Source organism: Coffea arabica, chromosome 2c (assembly GCF_036785885.1).
Source record: "Coffea arabica cultivar ET-39 chromosome 2c, Coffea Arabica ET-39 HiFi, whole genome shotgun sequence".
In the NCBI taxonomy this organism is placed as follows: domain Eukaryota; kingdom Viridiplantae; phylum Streptophyta; class Magnoliopsida; order Gentianales; family Rubiaceae; genus Coffea; species Coffea arabica.
In genome coordinates this window covers 75,438,990-75,463,358 of record NC_092312.1, presented here as the reverse complement: position 1 = coordinate 75,463,358, position 24,369 = coordinate 75,438,990, and the positions used below count along the sequence as shown (strand labels likewise).

At 35.6% G+C, this 24,369-nt stretch overlaps 3 protein-coding genes and 1 non-coding gene across 14 annotated transcripts; all 4 read left to right on the top strand.

Moving 5' to 3' along the window:
• The first annotated feature begins 2,176 nt into the window (after nucleotides 1-2,176).
• TRNAV-AAC (transfer RNA valine (anticodon AAC)) lies at nucleotides 2,177-2,250 on the top strand. Its single transcript has one exon. It is a non-coding gene; the product is annotated as a tRNA-Val (tRNA).
• A 107-nt stretch (nucleotides 2,251-2,357) lies between these two features.
• LOC113728092 (probable E3 ubiquitin-protein ligase RHB1A) lies at nucleotides 2,358-6,943 on the top strand. 11 transcript variants are annotated; one of them, XM_027252583.2, is made up of 6 exons: nucleotides 2,358-2,505; nucleotides 2,654-4,137; nucleotides 4,356-4,495; nucleotides 5,260-5,638; nucleotides 5,757-5,866; nucleotides 6,214-6,351. In XM_027252583.2, exons 3-6 carry the CDS (start codon nucleotides 4,433-4,435, stop codon nucleotides 6,277-6,279), a joined length of 618 nt encoding a protein of 205 aa, XP_027108384.2. In that variant the 5' UTR covers nucleotides 2,358-2,505; nucleotides 2,654-4,137; nucleotides 4,356-4,432; the 3' UTR covers nucleotides 6,280-6,351. The 11 variants fall into 11 exon arrangements, with proteins under 11 accessions (XP_027108384.2, XP_027108388.2, XP_071932654.1 ...); XM_072076550.1 differs by having other exon boundaries at nucleotides 2,362-2,782; nucleotides 4,034-4,137; XM_072076549.1 differs by having other exon boundaries at nucleotides 2,362-2,782; nucleotides 4,009-4,137.
• A 4,422-nt stretch (nucleotides 6,944-11,365) lies between these two features.
• On the top strand, nucleotides 11,366-14,384 carry LOC140035451 (G-type lectin S-receptor-like serine/threonine-protein kinase SD2-2). The gene has a single exon (XM_072076545.1). It carries the CDS (start codon nucleotides 11,577-11,579, stop codon nucleotides 14,193-14,195), a length of 2,619 nt encoding a protein of 872 aa, XP_071932646.1. The 5' UTR covers nucleotides 11,366-11,576; the 3' UTR covers nucleotides 14,196-14,384.
• A 1,881-nt stretch (nucleotides 14,385-16,265) lies between these two features.
• On the top strand, nucleotides 16,266-20,758 carry LOC140036053 (protein DETOXIFICATION 34-like). Its single transcript, XM_072077324.1, has 7 exons — nucleotides 16,266-16,696; nucleotides 17,403-18,028; nucleotides 18,120-18,176; nucleotides 18,456-18,694; nucleotides 18,956-19,074; nucleotides 20,333-20,419; nucleotides 20,534-20,758. Exons 1-7 carry the CDS (start codon nucleotides 16,367-16,369, stop codon nucleotides 20,597-20,599), a joined length of 1,524 nt encoding a protein of 507 aa, XP_071933425.1. The 5' UTR covers nucleotides 16,266-16,366; the 3' UTR covers nucleotides 20,600-20,758.
• The last annotated feature ends 3,611 nt before the right edge of the window (nucleotides 20,759-24,369 follow it).

Here is a 24,369-nt window from a genome sequence, read left to right as displayed (position 1 = left end):
ACATAATTGCAACTTTGACTCTTTCGACAAAATTTGCTTCCTGCATCCTTATCAACCCACCAGTACAAGAAGGTCCAGCTCTCAAACAATGGTAAGTATTCAATAAACTAACAAAATATACTTCAATTACCAACCATGATACTGATAGCAACACCTTAACTACAACAATAGGGCAGCTGAAAATAATCAGGTCATCATAAAGGTCATAACCGAAAAAACATATCAAAGCCCATTGGAACTTCTTCCAGCTCCAAATGTAGATGATATAACCCATATCGGCACCATTGTGACTGCTCCACAGGTAAAAATAAACCTCTGCACATTCATACAGCCACCTGATTAAACAATAAAATTAACTGACTATAATACCATTGGCTTTCATATAGAAAAAAGCATTTTGGATACAAGGAACAGCCAGACTTCTCGACAGAAGCCAGAAACTTTGGTATTATGCTTGCCCCTTTTGCCACAAATCTATTCGCAGCAGTCCTCAGTATAAAATTACATGTCTCTCCTGTCAACGTCTTATCCATGTCGTGGCAAGGTAACACGCGTAACATTTATTCATTAATTAACCATTTATTATTTATTTGATCAAATTACTCTTATATGCATTAGACCAATGATAACTGTTGATTTTGCGGATTGGAGCAGTAACATCACGCTTGATCTATATGGAAAAGATGCTCAGCAGCTGTTACCTTACAGAATTTCAGAAATTCAACAGAAAGAAGTAGAGGTAATCACCATAACTATCAGCTTCAGTTACAAACAAAATTTGTCTTATTATTTCACAATCAACAATTTGAACAAAATACATTATCAAACTGCAGAATAACATTCCCTACACAGCTATAGAAGAATGCATCAGCGAAAACACTATTATCTGCTTCATAAAAAAGGTACCCTATAGCTATGAACCTTCTGCAACTCAAAAATACACAGCTATAGTTGCTCACAAGACACGACTAGCTGACAGAGGACACAGACTAGCAGGAGCAGCAAATACACAACAGGAGCAAGAACCAATGGACATTGAAAATGAACAACACGCTGCAACAACTTCAAGCACACCAAGCAATCAACCAGAAACATCCACAAAAGCTCAAGTTGATGACTGGCTGTTGACTTCACTCAAAATAACTGAAAGCCCACCGAAAAAACAGCGCACTGCAAAACCAGGAGATGATGAATCATATTAGTAAACTTCTTACAAAAACTTTTCCTTTTGCGATAATGAATAATGCTTCATGCATATGTAGTATAATGCGTGTGTAGTATAATGCTTTTGCTTTTGCCACGATGAATGATGCATGTGTGCTATAATCACTTTTGTAAACAACAGCTAAAACACTGCTCTATGTATATATTTAGCTCTTTTGCTGGCAGATAAGCTACCGAAAATACATTCTCTGTAATATAAATGTATTATATTCTCATTACCACTAAAAACCATCCTCATGCTGCTGAGCTTCAAACTCCAAAGCACTACGAATAGCTTCTTCCTCCTCCAATACCTCATGACGCACACGTTCAGCAATCAACCTCAGGAATGGTAGATTACCATGGACAGATAAAGCGCTTTGAAGATTAGGTGTCTGCTCAAAACCTATAGAAACGCTTAAAGAGTTCATATATTTCATTTCTCAACATTACCACATTAACAGCTTCACCAATACTCCCATGACTAATACCATTCTCACGCCTCCCATCAACTACCATCTCATTCACCTGATCCACCAAATCTGGATAATGATCCCACACATTACTCCATCTGCGCTAAACACTAAGCTCCACTAACAAACTATGTTTCACCAAACTAACTTATAAAACTCAATCCTCAGTTAAAAACAAAACACTGCTATACACATGTGAACAAATATTCCAACCATACAAAAAAAAGACAAACAACCATTCACAAAACACCTTTAACAAAAAAAAACAACAACAAAGAGCTGCAGATTCATAGACATCTTTTACATAAAATAATTTCTGAAATAAACAAACATTTTCCCATATTACTAATACCTAACTTCAACCCCCATGCACCAAACAACCTAGTATACATATATATATAGACACTTTTTCTTAGATATTGCTTCGAAGTTGAAATCGAGCCTACTGTTTATCCCGCTATATTCCTATTATGAAATATACGGAAGCATTAGAATCAAACGGTGTCGTGGTGTAGTTGGTTATCACGTCAGTCTAACACACTGAAGGTCTCCGGTTCGAGTCCGGGCGACGCCACCTGTACCATCTTTTTCTCATCCGTGGCTCGCGTCATCAGTTGCTTTTGAATTTTTTTTTTCTTTTTTTGGGTTGAAAACTGAAACAATTCGCAGCCACTAACCCCACCTAATACCTATTCACAGAAAGTGGTCATCGTGCTTACTGCTCATTATTACAGGGACTATCAAACATCAAATATGCCACCACGCTCGCTCCCCAAATTTCCCATTTCTCTACTTTCTGAAAAAACAACCGTCAACTTTCCCTTCTCAGGTCCTCCCTCCAGTTGTTTTCTCTCTCAAAATTGATAAAGATTCGCCACCCATACGTTACCAAAAACAGAAGAAAAGTTTGCTGAAGCTAATACAGAAAATACTAATAGTAGTCGGACATGAAACTAATCCCTTCTTCTCATTTGCAGACCTGAAAGATAAAACTTACAAAAAAAAAAAAAAAAAGCGTCAACAGTAGCAGCCCTTTTGACCCTTTCAGTCAGCAGCACTCGTTCAGCAGCATCCCACCATCACCAGTCTCTGTTTGTTGGTTGAAGGTAAAGTTGACTTGTACAGTATGCACTTCTTTATGTCGAGTTCAGGCCTGGGTTGTGTGTTTTTTTTTTTTGGTGGTCATATTTTTACAAGTCTTTGATGGTTTGAACATTTTCTGTTAGTGAACTTTGTAGTCCAGAAATTGCCTTTTTCCATGTCTTCTGTTTATGCAATTTTGATGTTCATCCTTTTTAGTTTTCCTCTTTTTTTTTTTTCTTTTTGTATCTTTTCCCCCTGGGACTTGGGCGAGGAGGAGGAGGGACAGGGGTGGCTATATGGCGGAGAAAGTTTGTATCTTCTCACTTCTTTGTTGGCTTTTGACTGATATTTTTCTTTTGCTATTCTTGATTGAGCTGGAAAAAATTTTCTTTCAACAGTTTTACAGCGACAGAAAGTGTCATTCTTGTTTGTACCAATCATCGTAGCATAACTTATTTTTTTCTTTATTTTGGTGGAAGCGGTTGGGAAGCTATAGCACATTAGGAAATGTAAATGTTCATAAATAACAACTTAAGTGGGGTGGTATCCCCTATTGATTCAGCTGTTAAGAAAAGGACTCCAAGGAGCAGGGAATTCTTGGACCATGGAGTACCTGCTTGTGGTCCAGAACATTATCAATTGACTTTTCAAGTAATTGTAGTTGTATCGGGAATTTGAAATGCAAGTGCTTAGAATTTGGTGAAACTGAAGAAAGTAAAAGAAAGGCCAATCTACCTAATATATTAGGTATCATTACTACGTTAAGTATGGTGCTTTAAAGTCCATGACCATGTACGACGAGGCCTTGTGTATTCATAGCTCCCTGCTTCTTGGATTTTGCTCACCTCTGCGGACGTAATGTATTGCTTATAAATGTTTGAACTTGAACGTTTTGTCTCACATTTTGCTTGAATTGGATTATGACGTTCTTGTGGGTACGATCCAACAAAGGTCTATAATGTACTTTCTAGCCTTGGTGTTTTCATTACCACATTTTCTTGTTGCATTTATCTCCCTTAACTTCTTCCTTTACCATAAATAGTTATAATTAATCATGCTTCTACTATCCCTGAATCGATACTTATCATACGAGGTGGACATGATAAATATGTTGATCATATGCAAATGATTCTTCCGTACTTCTTTCCTTTCCTTTTGAGTGTAAGAGCTTTGCTTTGGTTACTTTTTGGAAGATCGTTGAGTTTTGCATCAATAACCATTCTCATGTTACCTGCAAGCTGAAAAATAGTGGTTAGGTGCTTCATCTGGTGCAGTCTTGGTGGTTCAATCATTGATGTAGAAGTAAGAACATCTAGGACTGAATCTGTACTTAAAACAGTTTTTCCTGGTGGACCTGGCTGCATCACGTTTTCACAAGGTATTGATGAAAGAGGGTTACAGTTATCTTGATTCCAAGATTATAAGTTTCAAAAATTTCATCCATGCACTTGGTTCTTGAGATTCTCTTGCTGATCATCTCTGTGCATTACTTCTTTGTCCCCCACCCTCTTGAATTGTTGCCGCAAGAGTGCAACTTTATAATTCTTGTTTAATTTGATTCACAGGCCTAACATGGTATGTTCTTATTCTTTGTAGCAGTTACTCTCATTTTCATTATGGTGACCAGAAAATCATGTTCCTTTTACTAAGTGATATAAACAAATAGGCAGGAAATGGGAGGTTGCTGTTGTTCTTCCCGCAAGCCTCAATTTCATGGAACTCCTGTATTTTACTATGTGGGTAATTACTTCCATTATCTAGACAACAGCTTACTTTCTCTTACCTTGTCAGAATCATCTTCTTAGGCTCCGAGTTATTGGGAGAGATTTCCTATGAATAATTCACTTTGCTTCTTGCACTTGGATCACTACACTGAGTGCATTTGTTTTTATAGCTTGGTGGACCTAATAGTTTGCATGACTGGTCTTGAAAGAACTGATACTACATGGTTTACGTATTCCTTCATTAGTTAGGCCATAGCACCATTGCTTTTGTTAGTATTTTTCTGTTTGTTGGATACTTTAGTTTGCTTAAATATACTGTACGTGGCCATATGTTCTCATGGTTATCTGCTTATACGAAACTTGGATGAGCACTTACCAGTGCTTATGAGTGGGATGAATTCATCAGTTTAGAAGTCCTGGTTCCTTTTATACATGAATGCCACCCCTACCCCTTCTCCAACACATGCCCCAAAATGAAAAAGGGGCAACCAAAAATGTGCAAATGGTGTAAAAGTGTTGGGTGCCTTGCTACCCAAGTCTTTACTCCTTGTAGGGACGTGGCAATGTTAAACAGTCTTTATAACTTTCTAGTGAACAGTTCTTCCATGGAACTCCAATTATATGTTTGTCTATGGGGAGTTCATGAGGTCTTTTATTTCCAAATTCTGCAAGTCTCTCTGCTCTCGTGTTTTTTGTTTTAAAAGCAAATCCACAGTATGAAATCCTCGTAGTTGTGGTAGCTGTTTTTTGAGTCTCAGATCTACTTCTTTGTGCAGTGCCCATCTGTGTCGGAGGAACACGAGTCCCTGACTTCTAATGACAGTGTTGCAACTGCACTCACAGCTGGTTTCCTGGTTGATTTGAATCTTGATACATCAATTCCTGACACTTTTCGATCCCCACCCACACCTATTCCATTTGATGTGGTTTTGGGCCGTCCACCAACTGATTCTAATTCTACTGGAGAACCAGGCAATGCAAGCAGCTTTGAGACAGATATACCTGTAGAGAATAAAGAATCTGATTTGAAAGCTGAACCTGGCTTCCTTCTTGCCACTACTAAAAAAATTGGAAATGAGCTTCTGAAATCAAGCCCTCACTTAAATTCATTGACTCCAGATGAAGAAGCTGATGTTTGTCCTACATGTCTTGAAGGTGCACCACTTTATTTGCCTAACAGCAATTTTGGGGAACAGTAACATCATCACTCTTTTTCATGGATTTTTAGTAGCTCACCACTGCTAGGTTAATTTTTTTGCATTTTCTCTTGCAGATTATGATGCAGAGAATCCTAGAATCGTCACCAAATGTAATCATCATTTTCATCTCTCTTGCATACTGGAGTGGATGGAAAGGAGTGACACTTGTCCCATATGTGATCAGGTCTTTTTATTACCTTTCCTTGTACATCACAGTCTATTTAATTACTCTGATAGCATGTCTCTGTAAAAACATGTTTCCAAAAACTGGAAGTGATATTTTTGGGTCTTTGGGATTGTTCTCAACAGCTCAAATAAGTTATGTGCAGCTTATTGAAACTGGAAAAGAATTTGGTTTTCTAAATTGTTGAAAATTTGAATACACGGTTTGATTCAAAAGCAACTCAAGGGCTTCCTTTTAAAATTGATTCTTTTTAATATCAAATATGCTGCTTATGGTTTATTTTAAACTGTTTAGGACTAGCACTTAGTAGTTAAATGGCTAAGGGGGTGGGGCATCTTTCTGTGTAGATACCAGTCTTAGTCGTCGTGGCCGTTGACAACAGACGACATTGGCCCGATCTATTTTACCGTTGAAAATGTGCAACAACATAAGATGACGTTTCTTGTCAATTCTGACAGGAAATGATCTACGAAGCTTTGTGATGCCATCAGATTGAAGTGTCTTGGCCATGAGATGTCAAGGCTTGGCAACTTGAATTTTGAAGGGTTGCCTAAGAAGTTAATTTGTCCACACCATGGGGTGGGGTGGCCAAGAGATTCATTTTCGTATAATTCTTAACAATTCTGTGCATTATGTGCATATTTTGAAATGTCAATGTAAGTTCATATTTTGACCAAATTCGGAAGGCATCTCAATTCTGGGGAGCTATTAACGTGAAAGAAGAGGGGCACTGGTGGAAGGAAGGAAGCTCCTTTCACTTTAGGACACCAGATGCCATATCTTTACAGATTGGCATTTTATGCATTGAAGGACAGCGTAGCTGGTTGATCTTTTTATCCTGTACAGAGAAAACTATGAGCGGTGTTGAAGGGTGCAAACTCAGGCTCATGCTCGTGGACTCGAGAGAAACAGTCACTTTTGCTTTTGATGTCTGGAAGATCACTGACATTGCTCGATTTCTCATGGATTAATCCTTATGATACTACTGTTTATCGTTTATCAATTGACATAATGCTGTACAAATTTCATCTTCTGATATCAGTTTAAGATGATACATGCATTCAGCCATGTTGCTTCCTTTGACTGGTTTCAAGATTTCATACCTGGACCAAGTTGAATTCTTGTTATTTAAGGTGTTTAAGAGGCAAAACTATATAATATTGGATGGCTAAATTGAAAATTGAATTGACATTTTGAGATTTTGATGGACACATTTCTTTGGATTTGGCCATCAACTGAGTTGTATATAACATACAATAATGTGTACACGTTGACCTGTGTAAAGTCGAGAAAGCTGATCACCCTAATGGCGACCAAAAAATGCGCTAGCGTCGATGTGATTAGTACTTCTTATATTGCGATAGAAAAAACTGAAAAAAAAAAAGGGCTCGACAGAAATCTGTAAAATGCTCCTTCAATTTGGCTTCATGCTGTCATGAACCTGTTTACTTTTATCACACTACGGAGGAACGCCTGCATGGGAGTTTGGTGCTTGTAATTCGAGAGGATTTTTTATTAGATAAATAATAGTATATTTTGAAAAGAAATAGTCATAAAAATGACAAAGTTAATAATAATACATTATAATTGCAGCACATATTTGTATACTTTGTTTTATCAATGCTTTTACAATTTTGTTATTCCCAAAAGATCCTTACAGATGTTAGTTGAAAATCGTCCAAGAGTAGACATAAATTGTTTTAGATAAGGGAATATCTTCCAATGGCTAGTTCTAGCAACATGTGAATTACACAACGTGTTATTATGTCTTTGTATTAATTGTACAACAAAATCTATATTTTAATTAAACGTGTCTATAACACCATTTCAGTAATTATAACACATAAACTTATATGAGTTGTGCTCGATGCAAAAATAGTTGCAAAATAATTTCATATTCCAGAAATACCCAGATATCTCCATAAATCAAAACTTTAAATGTATCAAAATGAAGGTATTCGGTATAAACACACGCCGTTCTCAATTGTACCAAAGTTTTAAAAAAACTACATAACATTCCACATTTTCAAAAAAATCCCTATTTATGCGATTGAAATTCAAATATGCTTTGATCACAACTCGTTCTTATATTTATATTGTATAAGGATTCATCTTGTTATTTCCTTCAGCTATTTTCACAGGCTGGCATGGTGTCAGAATGATTGATAGTACCTCTCCTAGTATAAACACCTTTCTTGGGGAGCTTCAAGTAAAGAAAGCTTAAATGTTGAAGCAATAATAATAATAATAATAAGGGATAATTGCAGAAACCTCCCCTGAGATTTCTGACAATTGCACTGACCTCCCCTCTAGGTTTAGAAATTGCATTCACCTCCCCTAAACAGTAACAATTCGTTGCAGAAACCTCCCTGACAGCTTTTGTAGAAATGAGATAAGAAATTTCTTCCAATTTTGCCCTCTTCTTGCTTGACAATTATTATTTGCTTGACAATTGCTTAACTAATTATCTAATTAGTTAATAGTTAAACTAATTAACTATTAACTAATTATTTGATTAATTATTAACTAATAAACTAATTATCTAATTAACTAATTATCTAATTAAATAATTAACTAATTTCTATTTATCTAATTAACTAATTAACTAGAGCTGTTGTCTGTCCGAAACTAATAAACTATTTGCATGTTAAACTAATTAACTAATTAGCTGCTTAACTAATCAACTAATCAACTAACTAACTAATTAACAGACTATTTGCATGTTAAACTACATGCAGTACGCATTACCTATTTAAAGCATCGGCCCTTTATGGGTATTTTACTTTCAAACATTTAATTTATGATAAAAACATCAATGTTTGTAAGTAAAATTCGAAAAGTGTTACAATAATATTCTTACAAAAAGGGAGGGGCATAGGGCCATAAATTAAATGTTTGAAAGTAAGAATATTGATATTTTTTGTAACACTTTTTGAATTTTACTTACAAACATTGATATTTTCATCATAAATTAAATGTTTGAAAGTAAAATACCTATAAAGAGCCGATACTTTAAATAGGTAATGCGTACTGCATATAGTTTAACATGCAAATAGTTTGTTAATTAGTTAGTTAATTAATTAGTTAATTAGTTAAGCAGTTAATTAGTTAATTAGTTTAACATGCAAATAGTTTGTTAGTTTCGGACAGACAATAGCTTTAGTTAATTAGTTAATTAGATAAATAGAAATTAGTTAATTAGTTAATTAATTAATTAGATAATTAGCTAGTTAATTAGTTAAGCAGTTAATTAGTTTAACATGCAAATAGTTTGTTAGTTTCGGATAGATAATAGCTTTAGTTAATTAGTTAATTAGATAATTAGATAAACAAAAATTAGTTAATTAGTTAATTAATTAATTAGATAATTAGTTAGTTAATTAGTTAATTAGTTTAACATGCAAATAGTTCGTTAGTTTCGGACAGACAACAGCTTTAGTTAATTAGTTAATTAGTTAAGCAGTTAATTAGTTAATTACTTTAACATGAAAATAGTTTGTTAGTTTCGGATAGACAACAACTTTAGTTAATTAGATAAACAAAAATTAGTTTAATTAATTAATTGGATAATTAGTTAGTTAATTAGTTAAGCAGTTAATTAGTTAATTCGTTTAACATGCAAATAGTTTGTTAGTTTAGGATAGACAACAGCTTTAGTTAATTAGTTAATTAGTTTAACATGCAAATAGTTTGTTAGTTTCGAATATACCACAACTTTAGTTAATTAGTTAATTAGATAAACAAAAATTAGTTAATTAATTAATTAGATAATTAGGTAGTTAATTAGTTAAGCAGCTAATTAGTTAATTAGTTTAACATGCAAATAGTTTATTAGTTTCGGACAGACAACAGGTTTAGTTAATTAGTTAATTAGATAATCAGTTAATTAGATAAATAGAGATTAGTTAATTAGATAAACAGAAATTAGTTAATTAGTTAATTAATTTATTAATTAGATAATTAGTTAAATAGTTAATAGTTAATTAGATAATTAGTTTAATTATGCAGAAATAGTTTGATTAGTTAATAACTATTAACAATTAGATAATTAGTTAATTAGTTAATAGTTAATAGTTAATTAGATAATTAGTTATTAATTAATTAGATTATTAGTTATTTAGTTAATTAGTTAAACTCTGCAGAAATAGTTAATTTAGTGTAATTTTTATTAACAAATGTTTTGTTGAGTTTGATGAAAGTACTCATCACATTCATTTGGTAAAAATAAATCATGTCAGGGGTATTTTAGTAAATTGACCCACTTTTGCCTATTAAATTGCCTCCAACTTTTGATAGGGGAGGTCAGTGCTATTTCAAAATTGATAGGGGAGGTCAATGCTATTACTATAAAAGTCAAGGGAGGTTTCTGCAATTATCCCTAATAATAATAATAATGAGTGTGTTTGGATTGTAAGTTATTTGAGATATTTTTACTGTAATATTTTTTATGATGTGATGTATGTAATACAAAAAGATAATCGACGGTGCTCGGGAAATTTAGTAATGACCAGCACAGCTATACAGTATACACCTGCCTCTGGAGGAAAAATTGAGCATATAAAGAATCGTGCACCTGAAAAGGATCGTCCCGACTTTCACCAACTTCCAGAATCCAAAGATTAGTTGCCTATGAAAATGGTTTTCTTAGAAGCAGGGTGGAATTTGTCAACAATGTACCAGAATCGGCACACTTTCTCGGGTCTAAAAACCGAACAAAGGTCAAAGTGTTGAAACCAGAGAAGGACAGCATCCTATCTAATCTAATCCGTTGTTTAAATGGACTCATGCTCTCGTCGTCTTAGGCCATGGGGCCCCCTCGTCCCTCAAAAGTCTTAACAGGACCCCACTACCCATGTTCAACCTACTAATCGAATAGGGATGTTTTAAATTAAGTGGACCTTTCCTTTTCTTTTCTTTTCTTTTCTTTTTTTTTTAAATCCTTCTATTTATCGTATTCTTTCGTTCTATTCTTAATTGTTTGTGCACAATATTTGAAATCTAAACTTAATAAAGAGTGTGTTTGGATTGTAAGTTATTTGAGATATTTTTACTGTACCACTTTTTGTGATGTGATGTATGTGAGATAAAAAGATAATTGAGAAGATAAAAAAGTGTATTAGAAATTGTAATGATGATGTAAGCAAATATATTTGAACAAATAACTTGGATCCAAACACACTCAGAGAGTGAGTCTTGCTTGATAAATTTTAATTATCATAGGTATAATTCTTCAAATTTCAGTCCGAGTAAATTAATGAGATAACAAAAACATCTTTTCCTCAACTTACAGTTTCATCGTACAAGCCATGCTTTCAAGTATAATTTGGGACGAATAAATGTTAATACCACGTAATTTTATGAGCTATAATCATGTCCATAATTCGTTTATTGTTCTAGTAAAATTTCCACCCTTCTAGCATAGCCAAAAAAAAGTGCATTAATGTACAAGGCCCCGTGATTTTAGAGGGCATTTTTGTAGCTCCACTAGTATAGTACCACCAGTCTTTGTCCAACTGTGGTAGCTTTTTCAGATAGATATCAGAGACAAAACACTCTCTGCTCTTTCCCTTCCTTATTACTTTCCCCCATGCTCCCTCCTCCTCTTCAACTCTGCAGTCTGCACATACCCACTTCGTAATCTGCTGCAGCTTGAGTAATTGAGCAAAGCTTCCCAGTCAGTCAATTAATTCAGTGCATTTCAACTCCAAGAATGCTTCTTGAATTAACGCGTAATCATACTAAAATTCGCAAAAAAATGCCAACTTTATCTCTCATACTTCCTTTGCTTCTGATTTCAACAGCATTTACCCTCAACACCACTGCAGAACTACTAAAATCAAGAAAACAGAATGTAAAGCCGTCCCATTTATCTAAAACCAGCCAAGAATTTAGGGGAAGGTTAAAAGATAGCACAAAGTTAGAGTCTTTGCAAAGATCCCGTCTTGTACTTGCTGGAAATACCACAATTTTCAGCGAGAACAGGACATTTGAGTTGGGATTTTTCGGTACTGATGATGAGTCCAAATGGTACTTGGGGATATGGTATGCTTCAATTGCGACCCCGACTTATGTTTGGGTTGCAAACAGGGAAAATCCCATCAAGAATTTAACTTCAGCTAGTGTGGAAATCACTCAGGATGGGAAGTTAGCTCTGAAGGAAGAAGATTCAAGAACCATTATTTGGGAAAGTGACAATCTTGAGAAAGCAATCAAGGCGAGGCTTCTGGAGCAGGGAAATTTAGTGCTTTACTCGAGTAATGGTGACAAAGTTTGGCAAAGCTTTGATTATCCAACTGACACGTGGCTTCCTGGCATGAACTTGACAGCCGACCAGTGGCTGACTTGTTGGAAGAGTTCCAATGATCCATCACCTGGGAAGTATTCCCTGAGATTGATGCCACTTGATTACGGTGAGATTGCTCTTGTATATACTAGTAATGATAACAATAGTACTAATATTTATTGGTCAACTGGGAATTGGACTGGAAATGCATTTTCCGGGGTGCCGGAAATGACTGTTCCTTACATTTATAGGTTTCATTTTGGCAACCCCTTTACTCCTATGGCATCTTTTGGATATACTGAGGTATCATTGGATAATGGTTTGAGTCCACCTCTTACTAGGTTCCAGGTGGACCACACTGGCCAATTGAAGCAATTCACGTGGTCCCCTCAGAGTGAGTATTGGAACATGTTCTGGTCACAGCCTGAAAATTTGTGTAGAGTTTATGCATTGTGTGGGAATTTTGGGTTCTGTAATGCTAAATTGTTAAGTCCATGTAGCTGCTTGATGGGGTTTAAGCCAGTAGATGATGTTTCATGGGATGCAGGGGACTTTTCCAATGGTTGTCGCCGCCAAAGTGGTGATGTTTGTGGTAAGAATGATGGTTTTGAGGATGCAGGTGTGGTGAGCTATGAGGGAGCAGTGGTGTTGTCATTTACTGGAACCAGGAGTGAGTGTGAGAAAACGTGTATAAGAAATTGTTCATGTATTGGTTTGCATTACAATGAGAGAGCAAATTTGTGCAAGAACTTGTATGGCTCACTCCTGAATCTTAGAAATCTTACTTCTGATAGCACACTCGAGGAAAAACTTTACTTGAGGGTGCCAGGAAACAACGCTGAGGTGAAGAACAAGATGAAACTTGTACTTCTCGAAGCAATTTGTGGGTTTTTAGTGATTCTAGTAATAGGAGTAATCGTATTGTTGTTTCTGCGGAGGAGGAGGAGGATTAAGAAAAGGAGGCAGGAAGAGGAAGGTGTTTTTCCAGTGACAAATTTGAAGGTATTTTCCTATAAAGAGCTTCATGCTGCTACTAGGGGATTCTCAGATAAGCTTGGCCATGGTGGCTTTGGGGCAGTGTTCCAAGGAGAACTGTCAGATTCTACACTAGTGGCTGTGAAGAGACTTGAAAAACCAGGCGGTGGAGAGAAGGAATTTCGCGCAGAAGTCTGCACAATTGGGAATATTCAGCATGTAAATCTGGTTAGATTGAGGGGGTTTTGTTCTGAAAATTCTCATAGGCTGCTAGTCTATGATTTCATGCCAAATGGTCCTCTCAGTGTGTATCTGAAGCGGGATGGTAAGAACTTGAGTTGGGATGCCAGATTTCGTATAGCGATCGGTACTGCAAGAGGCATTGCTTATTTGCACGAGGAATGTCGAAATTGTATAATACATTGTGATATTAAGCCGGAGAACATTTTGTTAGATGAAGATTTCTCAGCAAAAGTGTCAGATTTTGGGTTGGCAAAGCTTATTGGTAGGGACTTCAGTAGAGTGTTAGCCACCATGAGAGGAACGTGGGGATATGTTGCACCTGAGTGGATCTCTGGTGTGGCGATCACCACCAAAGCAGATGTATATAGCTATGGCATGACTTTACTGGAATTGCTAGGTGGCAGGCGAAATGTAGAGGGGCCACCTTCAGCTGGTGGCGGTGAAGGGGTTGGAACAGAAAAATGGTTTTTTCCACCTTGGGCAGCTCGTGAAATTATAGAAGGTAATGTGGCTGCCGTGGTTGATGTGAGGCTTGGCAACATATACAACACAGCAGAGGCGCAGCGTGCAGCTCTGGTAGCAGTCTGGTGCATCCAGGATGATGAATCAATTAGGCCAACAATGGGAATGGTGGTAAAAATGCTGGAAGGAGTAGTTGAAGTAACAGTCCCACCACCACCAAAATTACTTCAAGCATTAGTATCTGGGGAGTCATTTCACGGTGTAGGTGTTGATTCCAGCAGCAAGGTATACAATGATGATGGTGGGATTTCAGATGATAATGGCCAGCTTTCCATGAATTCCAAGGATTCGCGGTCATCCGTATGAGTTCTACGAGGCCTAGCCTCTTCAGAAAGCTTTAAATTTTGATGAGGTAAACTATCACTAGAAGTTCCGTTCTTTTGCCTCTTAAAAGTGTAGATCTTGTCAAGTTCTTTCTCTCGAATTACCAATGGGAGAAATATTGCTACATTCAAAGAGAAAAGAAGAAATGCAAATTATTTTTTTTGAGTTCAATGGTGAGTCTGTTTTCTCTTGAACTTTGATATCTTTACTCATTTTCTTTCTCATTTGTTGTTCAACCGAAAAAAATGTCAATCAAATAATCTGCCTCTGAAGGTCGGCCATTCAGGGCTCCTTGCAAATGGCATGGACATACAATTAAACAGTTGAAAAATGAAAAGGAGGAGAGCGATAATGAAAAGGTACAAAGGGTGTTGGACATTTCATACCCAAAACTCATCATTGTAGTCTTTATTCCATAGATTAAGTGATGCTTACCACTGATGGACCAAGTCGTCCTCCTAATAATCATTATCATCATTATAAAAAAGGAGAAGTTATAGTCGGTGCAGAGGTTAGGGCATGGCTGTTCTCTACTGTCCCTTTTCACCGTGATTGGCTGGATGCCACATTATACTGATCACTATACATCCGAAGCGTTTGGACTTCTACTCTATTTTTAGGGTTAATTTCACGTACCTCCCCTGAGATTTTTAACAATTGCAGAAAGCTCCCCTCAGGTTCTAAAAATTATACTTACCTCCCCTATTTTCACTATTTAAGTAATATTTTAGACCAAAAAGGCTGTACTTTTTCCCAAAATTTCTATAATACCCTTGAGTTATAATTAACAACAAAAATGTAAAGAAAAAGATGGTTTACAGTCTCTATTTCATTTATCTTTATTTCCTACCATTATTACCTACTTATTAACATCTAAATTATCATTAAATAAACACTTATCTTTGTTCTACTGTTTCTCTTTTACCTAAAAATTTTCGATGCAGACCATTTTATCAGCTATAAACGTTACATCATATATCCAAAAACTTACCTACAATTTCATAACAATATTAGATTTTACTTAATATACTACAATATTCATCAATATTCTTAAATTTCAATTCCATGACTGCCATCTTTTTAATATAAAATAATCTAAATCATCACAACTAATATCAATATCCAATATATTCCATTGGCACAGAGTTCAAAATCAATCAAATTCTCTCTATAGAAATAATATCAATAATTGTAAATCAAAAATAGAAACACAATGTAGTTATAAATATATACCAAGAACACTTTTTTTCATGATAACCATAATAGTATAACTTATATTTAGTTCCTATTCCACTTCTTATCCTTAATTTTTATTTCTTATCACTGTCACTATCTTCATATCCATCTAATTTGATAATGAAATTAGCACTCAATTTGCCATTTGATAATTTCAATTTGCTAATACCTATCAAAAATTGGAAACAAAAATGGGCGCAAGGAAACCATTTACTAATAATGGAAAATCAAGAATTGGGAATAGATAGTACGATATATAAGTATTGGTGGTTTAGAGTGTATGGTGATTTTATAAGTAGCGACAGTACACATTTGGTTGATAATAATAGATAAATGAGTTTGAAAGAAAAACAGATATATGAGAAAAAGAAAAGATAGTTAAATAGAAAAAACTGTGGTTTGAATTATTGGTTAATAATTGATGAGAGGGTTTTAATATTTGATAGAATTTTTCAATGAGTTGACAATTAATAAAGAGCATTATTGTCTTTTTATCACAATAAGGAAGATCTCTGTAATTATGTAAACCTCAAGGGAGTCGAGTGAAATTGTCGAAAACCTCGGGGGAGGTTTCTGAAATTATCCCCTATTTTTATTTTATCCAATTATGCAAGTGAGTCTCGATTTAGAACCGTGAAATTTGCAAAATTCTTGTAAACAAAAATGCCACTTGTCAAAATGGCCTACTTAATAGCTGAGGAGTATGACAGAGACTTCCAAGAAATGCATAACAAAGCTTTGTCCGGTGAAAGAACAGGAAAGAACAACAAAATTCTTCATGTTTTCAACGTTATATTCGTATTCTTCCACGAAAACCTGTAGGTCTTTTAGAAAGTGCAAAGATTGAGGAACATAAACAGAATGCTAAAGAAGAGGGCAGCAATGGCTTACCCTCTGAAGAATCATCACCCAAGTCCATGCACGTATTGGATATCGAGTCACCAATACTCCCTAAGGGTCCCTCCTCCCAAGAGGTTGTTCTCCATGAGGCCCCCTCCGCCGTGTTAGTTAATGGTGAGACAGGAGGAGATTATCCTCCAGTTCGTCGATTTGAGGATGCAATGAATATATGTTATGTTGAATCTTTGAAACTTTGGTCTATAGCTGGTCCAATTGTTTTCAACATTCTCTGTAACTATGGAATAAATTCATTCACTAATATTTTTGTTGGGCATATTGGGGATGTGGAGCTCTCTGCAATCGCAATCTCTCTGTCAGTTATTGCCAACCTCTCATTCGGTTTCTTGGTTAGGTTCCTCTGAATCCTTGACTTCTCAATTACATATATTTTTAGCACTCGATGTAAATTTTCTTTTTCTGATATATTTTTGACGTATTTACTAAGATAAAAGAGAGTTTTTGTCGATATTTTGGAGGATATGGGGAATTTGTGTATTCTTCAATCTTTTTGCCATTACTTGATTGATTCTTGAAGAAGCCATTCAACAAATGGAAGGAGATTTTTTCTTAAAAGATTTGAAAATTAAAGCCTAATACGTGCACTTTGACAGATTTTTCTGCGGATCAACTTTTGTATGTCAGAAGTAGAGATAAACTAAAAACAGAACGCCCAAATAATAACATTCAGCTTCGAGAATTTAGAATTAGCTATTTCAAGCAAAGAAGATCAAGCCCAGAATAGGAAGGGAAAAAAATCCCAGCATTATAGAGGATTCCCTCTCTTCTTCCCACTTAGACCTCCATAGGATTTATCGAAGATTGTACTAATTCGATATTTCAGATAGAATGGTCTTTACAACAGGTAAAAACACAGTATGAACCTATATATGGTATGCATTAAGTGGGGTGGTGGGAACTGATGTTGATGAAAGTCAACCAAAGTCCCGTCTCTTCTCAAGATAAAACGGAAAGAGAGAAAGAGAGAGAAAAGTGACGTTTTATGGCAGACAAAAGCCAAGTTACTCAGGTTTTCATCTTTAAATGAATCTACAGTTTGGGATGAGCAGTGCACTGGAAACACTATGCGGGCAGGCATTTGGGGCTGGCCAAGTAGAAATGCTTGGGATATACATGCAAAGGTCTTGGATAATCCTAATAGGTGCCTGTTTCAGCTTGATGCCACTTTACATTTATTCAACACCTATCTTAAAGCTCCTAGGCCAAAGAGATGATATTGCAGATATGGCTGGAACATTTTCCATGCAAATTATTCCTCAGATGTTTTCCCTAGCCATCAATTTTTCCACCCAGAAGTTCTTACAAGCACAGAGTAAGGTTGGGATTCTAGCGTGGATTGGCTGTGTCGCCCTCATCATACACATTGGGGCTCTTTATCTCTTCATTAGTGTATTCAAATGGGGCACGGCTGGTGCAGCTGTAGCTTATGACGTTTCTGGCTGGATAATTTCTTTGGCTCAGGTTGTATATATTGTAGGTTGGTGCCAAGATGCATGGAAGGGACTTTCTTGGTTAGCTTTCAAGGAGATTTGGTCTTTCGTAAAGCTTTCTGTAGCCTCAGCAGTGATGCTTTGCCTAGAAATTTGGTATTTTATGAGTATTATTGTTCTCACGGGACACCTTGGAGACCCTATTCTAGCAGTTGGCTCCCTATCTATTTGGTACTTGATCAAATTGTCGCAGCTTTTTCTCTACATTTTTAATTTTACTCTTATACGAATGCTCCTGACTAGTCATTCTGTGTTTATTTAGCATGAACGTGAATGGTTGGGAAGGAATGCTATTCATTGGAATTAATGCAGCAATTAGGTAATTTAATTTTTTTTAAAAAAACAGCTAATAACTCAATTCTCTTTTTCCTCTCTTACGTCTTAACCAACTTTAGGTTGATTCTTTTGCCTTGTGAGATTGTCAAGCTAGTAATTACTATTAAAAAAAAGTTGTAACAGGTAAAAGGTAAGCTTTGGGCTTAAATGGTACAATTGCAATTGATTACCAACACAGTAAAAAGTTCTTGGCATTGTCTTAGGAATCATTACACCTTAGCATTCATATATAAAACACATCTATGTCTTCACAAATTTGCAGTGTTCGTGTTTCGAACGAGCTAGGATCTGGACATCCAAGAGGAGCTAAATATTCAGTCTGTGTAACTGTAGCTCAATCTCTACTTATTGGGATCCTCTGCATGGTGGCTATAATGGCAGCCAAGAACCATTTTGCTGTTCTATTCACCAGCAGTGAGAAAATGCAGAAAGCTGTTGCAGATTTGGCGTACCTTCTCGGTGCAACCCTTGTGCTTAATAGTGTCCAGCCAGTAATATCAGGTGCCAAGAATGGCATAAATAACACTAATAGTATTATCTTTCCACTATTTTTTTAAGAGTAAATTTTATATACACTGACAGTATGTACACTATCACCGTTGGATCTATGACATATGCACAAAAGTTGAATTAAAAATTCAAAATTTGCACATTTGTTATTCATTCAACGTTGATAGTACACTGTCAGTTTATGAAAGATTAATCCTTTTTTTAATATGTTAAAAAGCCCAAAACAGGAAAATAAGAGTTATTGGTCTGCAGGTGTGGCTGTTGGTGGAGGATGGCAAGGACTGGTGGCTTATATTAATATGTCTTGTTATTATGTTATTGGTCTTCCTCTTGGATATCTTCTAGGTTACAACGCAAAATTAGGAGTTCAGGTAAGGATATATTATGCTTTAAATGCAAGAAGTACTTCATCAACAAGTTAAGGATTTTGTACTCTCTTTTGCTCATTAGTATTATTCCATGTTTATAGGAGTTATCAAAACTATGATGCAAAAACATAACTGTATAAGACAGTTGTCGAAAGAAAATGCAACCCAAAACAAAAAAAAAACAAAAAATTGAAGGAGATGCATTGTAAATTTCATTTTTGTGTGGAATTGTTATTATTGCTAAGAATAGAAATAAATCCTCCAATTAAAGAATAATTCTTATTTATCTATCCATCTATTACCATTGTAGAAATACCACGTGTCTAGGTCTATTTCAGTGTAAGCATTGTTATGGTTTTAGTTTTCTTTATCTCTATTTTGCTTCATGTCATACATATTGGTCTAGAAAAAAATAGCGAACAATGAGAAGAGAAAAAGTCATCCACAGCTGATGAAAAGACAGAAGATTAAGTTTACCGTACTACATCATATTCTATATTTATTTTTAACTGCATCATATTCTAAAACTCCTCAAGCAATCATTCCTGAAATGAGAAAAGAGAGCAATAAATAGGTAGGTATTAATAACTGATTGAATCACTCATGTCCTATGAAATGGCCTAAATCAAGATTTATTGAAGAATAAAGCTATAAATATATATATATATTCCAAGGTGCATGAAAAAGAAGGCTTAATTATGAAGACGTTAGCTATTGTTGGATTGGAATTGGAAATTAATTTTGCTGGTGAATCAAATGGAGGTTTGGGTTCGAAACTTCAACTTACTAGAGAGTAGTCTTGGAGAATCGTAAGGTATTATTTTAGCCTCATCAAAGTTTTTTTTAATAGAAATATATAAGTTTAGACTTGAGAGATTCTTGAATTCTTACATTAATTTTAGAAGCCATGACTTCCAACTTATTCTATTTAAGAAAATTGTAGATACTCAACTTAGATATAATAACTTCTATCTTTAAAGCTTTTGTAATGATGGAATGCATAATAAACATTTAGTTTTTTCTTTAATGCAACAAATATCATGTACGACTTGCAATTGCTTATTGTCGTATGTCACAGATTTTTAGTTAATATCATGTCATCAATAAAATTTTGCAAATAAAATAGCTTGAGAAAATATATGTTGTACAAATATATCCACGTACAAATCACGTGACGTATTACTAGTTTGATGAAATTTTGCTATCCTTGTTCTTTATCATTTAAACTCCACAAAATTCAATTACAGATTGTTTATTTCAGGGAATATGGATGGGAATGATATTTGGAACTTTTTTACAAACTTTAGTCCTTTGCTTTGTTGTGTGGAAAACTGATTGGAATGAAGAGGTAATTACGATTTTCCAGCCTTCTAATGATGCTGTAATCTGAACAAATATATTCAACATAACATTAACAATTCTCATTTCTAACTTTTTTTTTTACTTGAAAATTGAAACTCAGGTAGCACATGCATCAGAACGGATGCGAAAGTGGGGCGGGATAGTTGAAGAATGTGAATCTAGGTGACAAATCCTTTTCGTCTTTGCTTGAGTAGAGCTGGGATTCAACGTATTGCTACGTGATCCTTGATACATACAGCCTGTACTGCAATATGTAAAGTTTACGTCCCAATTCCGATTCTCAAGTGTAGATAGAAAATGCAAACTGCAAAAATTGCAATTTCATTCCTCATTCTTCATAAGTTTTAACTCTTGGTCCCCTCATTTCTTCCACACCGCACATCAAAATTCTTCAAGTGGTTGAATTACCTACACGGGGAAATGACCTTTCAAACATAAACCTATTCCAAAGATGAAATTGTTGAGTTGTAAATTAGTTGTATTGATCCCATACTTTTCTTCTTTTTGACACCTAGCAATGTAGGCTTTGCTTGACAAACGGATTTTTTTTTAATATTTGTCTAAAATTTTACTGTAATTTAGCGTAGAATTTTAATAATTTTTTTTCTTTTAGAGTGTCTGGAAGATGGTTATAAAACTCCTTTACCCTCCATGCACTATCTATCCTTGCCATCGATCATCACCACGTTAGCACACACCACCTCCTCATTTGTCACCTATTATCTCCTTTCTTACTCTTTTTTCTATCCTATCACTACATTCTCCTCCATCCCTTCCTTTTTTCCCTGCTACTGCTCATCCGTTTTCTAGTCCATATCGAGAGTGGGAGAGAAGGGATAGTGAAAAGGGAGAAGAGAAAGGAAAAATGAAAGAAGGGGGAGGTGGTGGCTGATCTAGTCTAGACCTGTCACCGCCCAATTTGGAATGCGGAAGAAAATGGTGATAGGATGAGAAGAAAATGGGAAGAGAGATGCATGATAGAGTGGCTAGGAGAGAATAATAACAGAAGAGATTATAAGCGGTCCTGAGGGATAAATGTGGTGAAGAATGGGGGTGAAGGGTAGTGGGGGTTTTTTTTTTTACATGTATATTTGTTGGGTACTTTTTTTAAAAATTCAAAGAAATTGTTTTTCTCAAATGTGACAAATTTTTCATTTGCCAAACAAGCCACAAGTGGTTGAAAAAAAAATTAAGGGCAAAATGCCTAGTGGTTCTCAAATTATAACAAAATTTAATTTTGGGTTAAAAACAAAAAAACCCCTGTAGTAAGCCTAATACACAGAAAAGTCCCTTATGGTTTCAAAATATACAACACAACATCTCATGTTTTGAACTAAATTGTAAAGGTGACGGAATCCGTTAAACTTAACGGAAATGACTTATTGGAACTTAAAAAAAAAATTTTATACCTAATTTTTATCAAATATACCTATTCTACCCCTTAATTCTCAATTCTCTCAACTTAGAAAATAAAATAAATGATTTTTTTGATCTGTTTTTTGTTTAATTATATCAGAGTATTTTGGTCATTTTGACCATTTCCGTTAAGTTTAACGGATTCCATCACCTTTACAATTTAGTTCAAAGCATGAGGGGTCGTGTTGTATATTTTGAAACCATGGGGGGCTTTTCTGTGTATTAGGTTTATTTTCTTGTTTTTTACCCTTTAATTTTTAACCTTCCAATTATTATGGTTTAACAATATAAAAGCTCCCTGTGATATAGCCATCATACAGAAAAGCCCCCTGTGATTTCATATCATACATGTCGGTACCCCATAGTTTGAATTATTCTGAAAAGTCGATGGATATCGTCAAATGTACGGCGTTTGTATTAAACGCACTGGAAAGGCGTGTGTTTCTTGCGAAAGATATATTTCTATCACAAACTTTCACCTGATATGCGTATTTTACCCTTCATCTACCAAATTGCTAGTTGACCCAAAACCAAACAAACACCAAAATAGCAGAAACACAAGCCATCTGTGCCAAGATAAAACCAGATCAAAATCAGATTGAATAACAAGATACTAATAGGAATGATAGAGCTGCAGCGAAGGCTTCTTACATGGAGTCCTCGCCCTCTCTTTCTTTTCTCCTCCACCCATTACTTCAAAGCCTTCAATAAGCTCCGAAGTCCCATTATTTCTTTCACGATCTCGACGACTATAGAGTCCGTGAATGAAAAGCAGCTAACGGCCAGGGAGAGAAGGCAACTGAGGAACGAGAAGAGAGAGAGCAAGCCCACTTACAACTGGAGAGAAGAGGTGGAGGAGAGGCTCGTCAAGAAACCCAAGAAACTCTAGGCTGAAACTAGTCATGTAACATTGCCAGCATTACTCGAGACAATATGCAAATGCACAGATAAACTTACCACCAGATGGTGAATTGCGCTTAGATCACTTAAGCTTTTCGAGCTGGACTTGGGATTCCATAAAAAGCTTCATCTTTTGAATCTCCAAATCGTTGGCAAACTGCATTCTCTGCTTCTCCAACTCAACCATTTGCCTCTGTTTTGCCTCCTTTACTCTCTCATATATGTCCGCAAATCCCCCCATCGTCTCCGCTAACTTCCTATACCCTTTTGCCACCACCTTCCCCGCGGCCCTCCTTCTCTTTTTCCTCCTCATCCCACCCGACCCCAGTCTAACCGCGGCAGCACTCGACGTATCAGACTCTTCCTCGTCCTTATCCTCCTCCGCCACAGCCACAGCAGCTGCTGCCATTGCCGAGAAGTTCCTTCGAAAAATCGCCTCCTCCCTCATCGCTACGCTTCTTGGACCAAAGAGCTCAATCTTGATAACCTCGTTTTGTTGGGTCCATAATGGTGGAGTCTCAGGTCGAGACACTGCTGACCGCCTGGCCCGTGCCCTTGCCCGAAATTACTTCTGCAATTTTCGCTTATATCATTAAGGTATTTTCGTCTTTTCACTCAGCTCCGTTGTTATAACGATTTCCGTCGATTTTTCAGAATAATTCAAACCATAGAGTACCGACGCGTATGATATGAAACCACAGGGAGCTTTACTGTATAATAGCTATACCACATGGGGCTTTTATGTTGTTAACCCAATTATTATTGAGCAATTTTACCCATCCAACGAATTAAAATGTATATTAGAGTCTTTTCGTCAAATTGAATGGTTATGTTTAACATAAACAACACCTTGCACGCTGGACAATAAGCAAAGGGCCTTTTGGTCTACTGATTTTTTTCCACAAATTTAGTTCTCATCTATTTTCTTTATCATTTAGAATCATTACCAACTTCATCATCAAAGCCTTAATCACCTAATCATCTGAACTAGAGACCTCAACTTCCATTTTGCATCTTCTCTTAAAATGCAGTCATAAAAATCCATGGCCACATCTTCATTTTTTCAACATTTCTCTTAAAACCAACCTCCAAAAGTCCTCCAAATCTCAAGTTTAACATCTTAAATTCCATCCAAATTCAAAAGAAAAAACCAAGAAAAGAAAAACTAGAAAAAAGTGCAAGAAAAAAAGACGAGGAAATGGATGAGCTAAAGTGCAAAAGTTTCCACTATCTCTGTTGCCTCTAGAATCCACCATTATCTGCCGAATCATTGTCAAAATAACAGTATAAAGGTCTTTTTGCATCTATTCCAAATTTCCTTTTGATGGCTCGAAAATACTAAATTCGTTAGTTCGCGAATCGGCTTAAGATCGATTACATATTTATTTTTTTTTTATAGTAAAATTACATATATTTCTAACATTTTATTATTTATTAAAAAATATTATTTTATTTATTTTTTAAAAATAAAATAAGTATTTTTTATTTTTTAAGCTCGAACTTAGCTCGACATTTAAACTCGTCAAGCTCAAGCTCGAATTCCAATTTCATAAATTGAAACTCGAATCGAATTGACTTGTTTACACCCCTAACAAATAGACTTATAAACCTTGCCTATCA

Coding starts and splice junctions, on each gene's coding strand:
- LOC140036053 (XM_072077324.1), top strand. CDS start 16,367: ATGCACGTATTGGATATCGAGTCACCAATACTCCCTAAGGGTCCCTCC. Junction 16,697..17,402: donor ACCTCTCATTCGGTTTCTTG/GTTAGGTTCCTC, acceptor ATGAATCTACAG/TTTGGGATGAGCAGTGCACT. Junction 20,420..20,533: donor AAACTGATTGGAATGAAGAG/GTAATTACGATT, acceptor ATTGAAACTCAG/GTAGCACATGCATCAGAACG.
- LOC113728092 (XM_027252583.2), top strand. CDS start 4,433: ATGGGAGGTTGCTGTTGTTCTTCCCGCAAGCCTCAATTTCATGGAACT. Junction 4,496..5,259: donor GAACTCCTGTATTTTACTAT/GTGGGTAATTAC, acceptor TTCTTTGTGCAG/TGCCCATCTGTGTCGGAGGA. Junction 5,867..6,213: donor CTTGTCCCATATGTGATCAG/GTCTTTTTATTA, acceptor CTTTCTGTGTAG/ATACCAGTCTTAGTCGTCGT.
- LOC140035451 (XM_072076545.1), top strand. CDS start 11,577: ATGCTTCTTGAATTAACGCGTAATCATACTAAAATTCGCAAAAAAATG.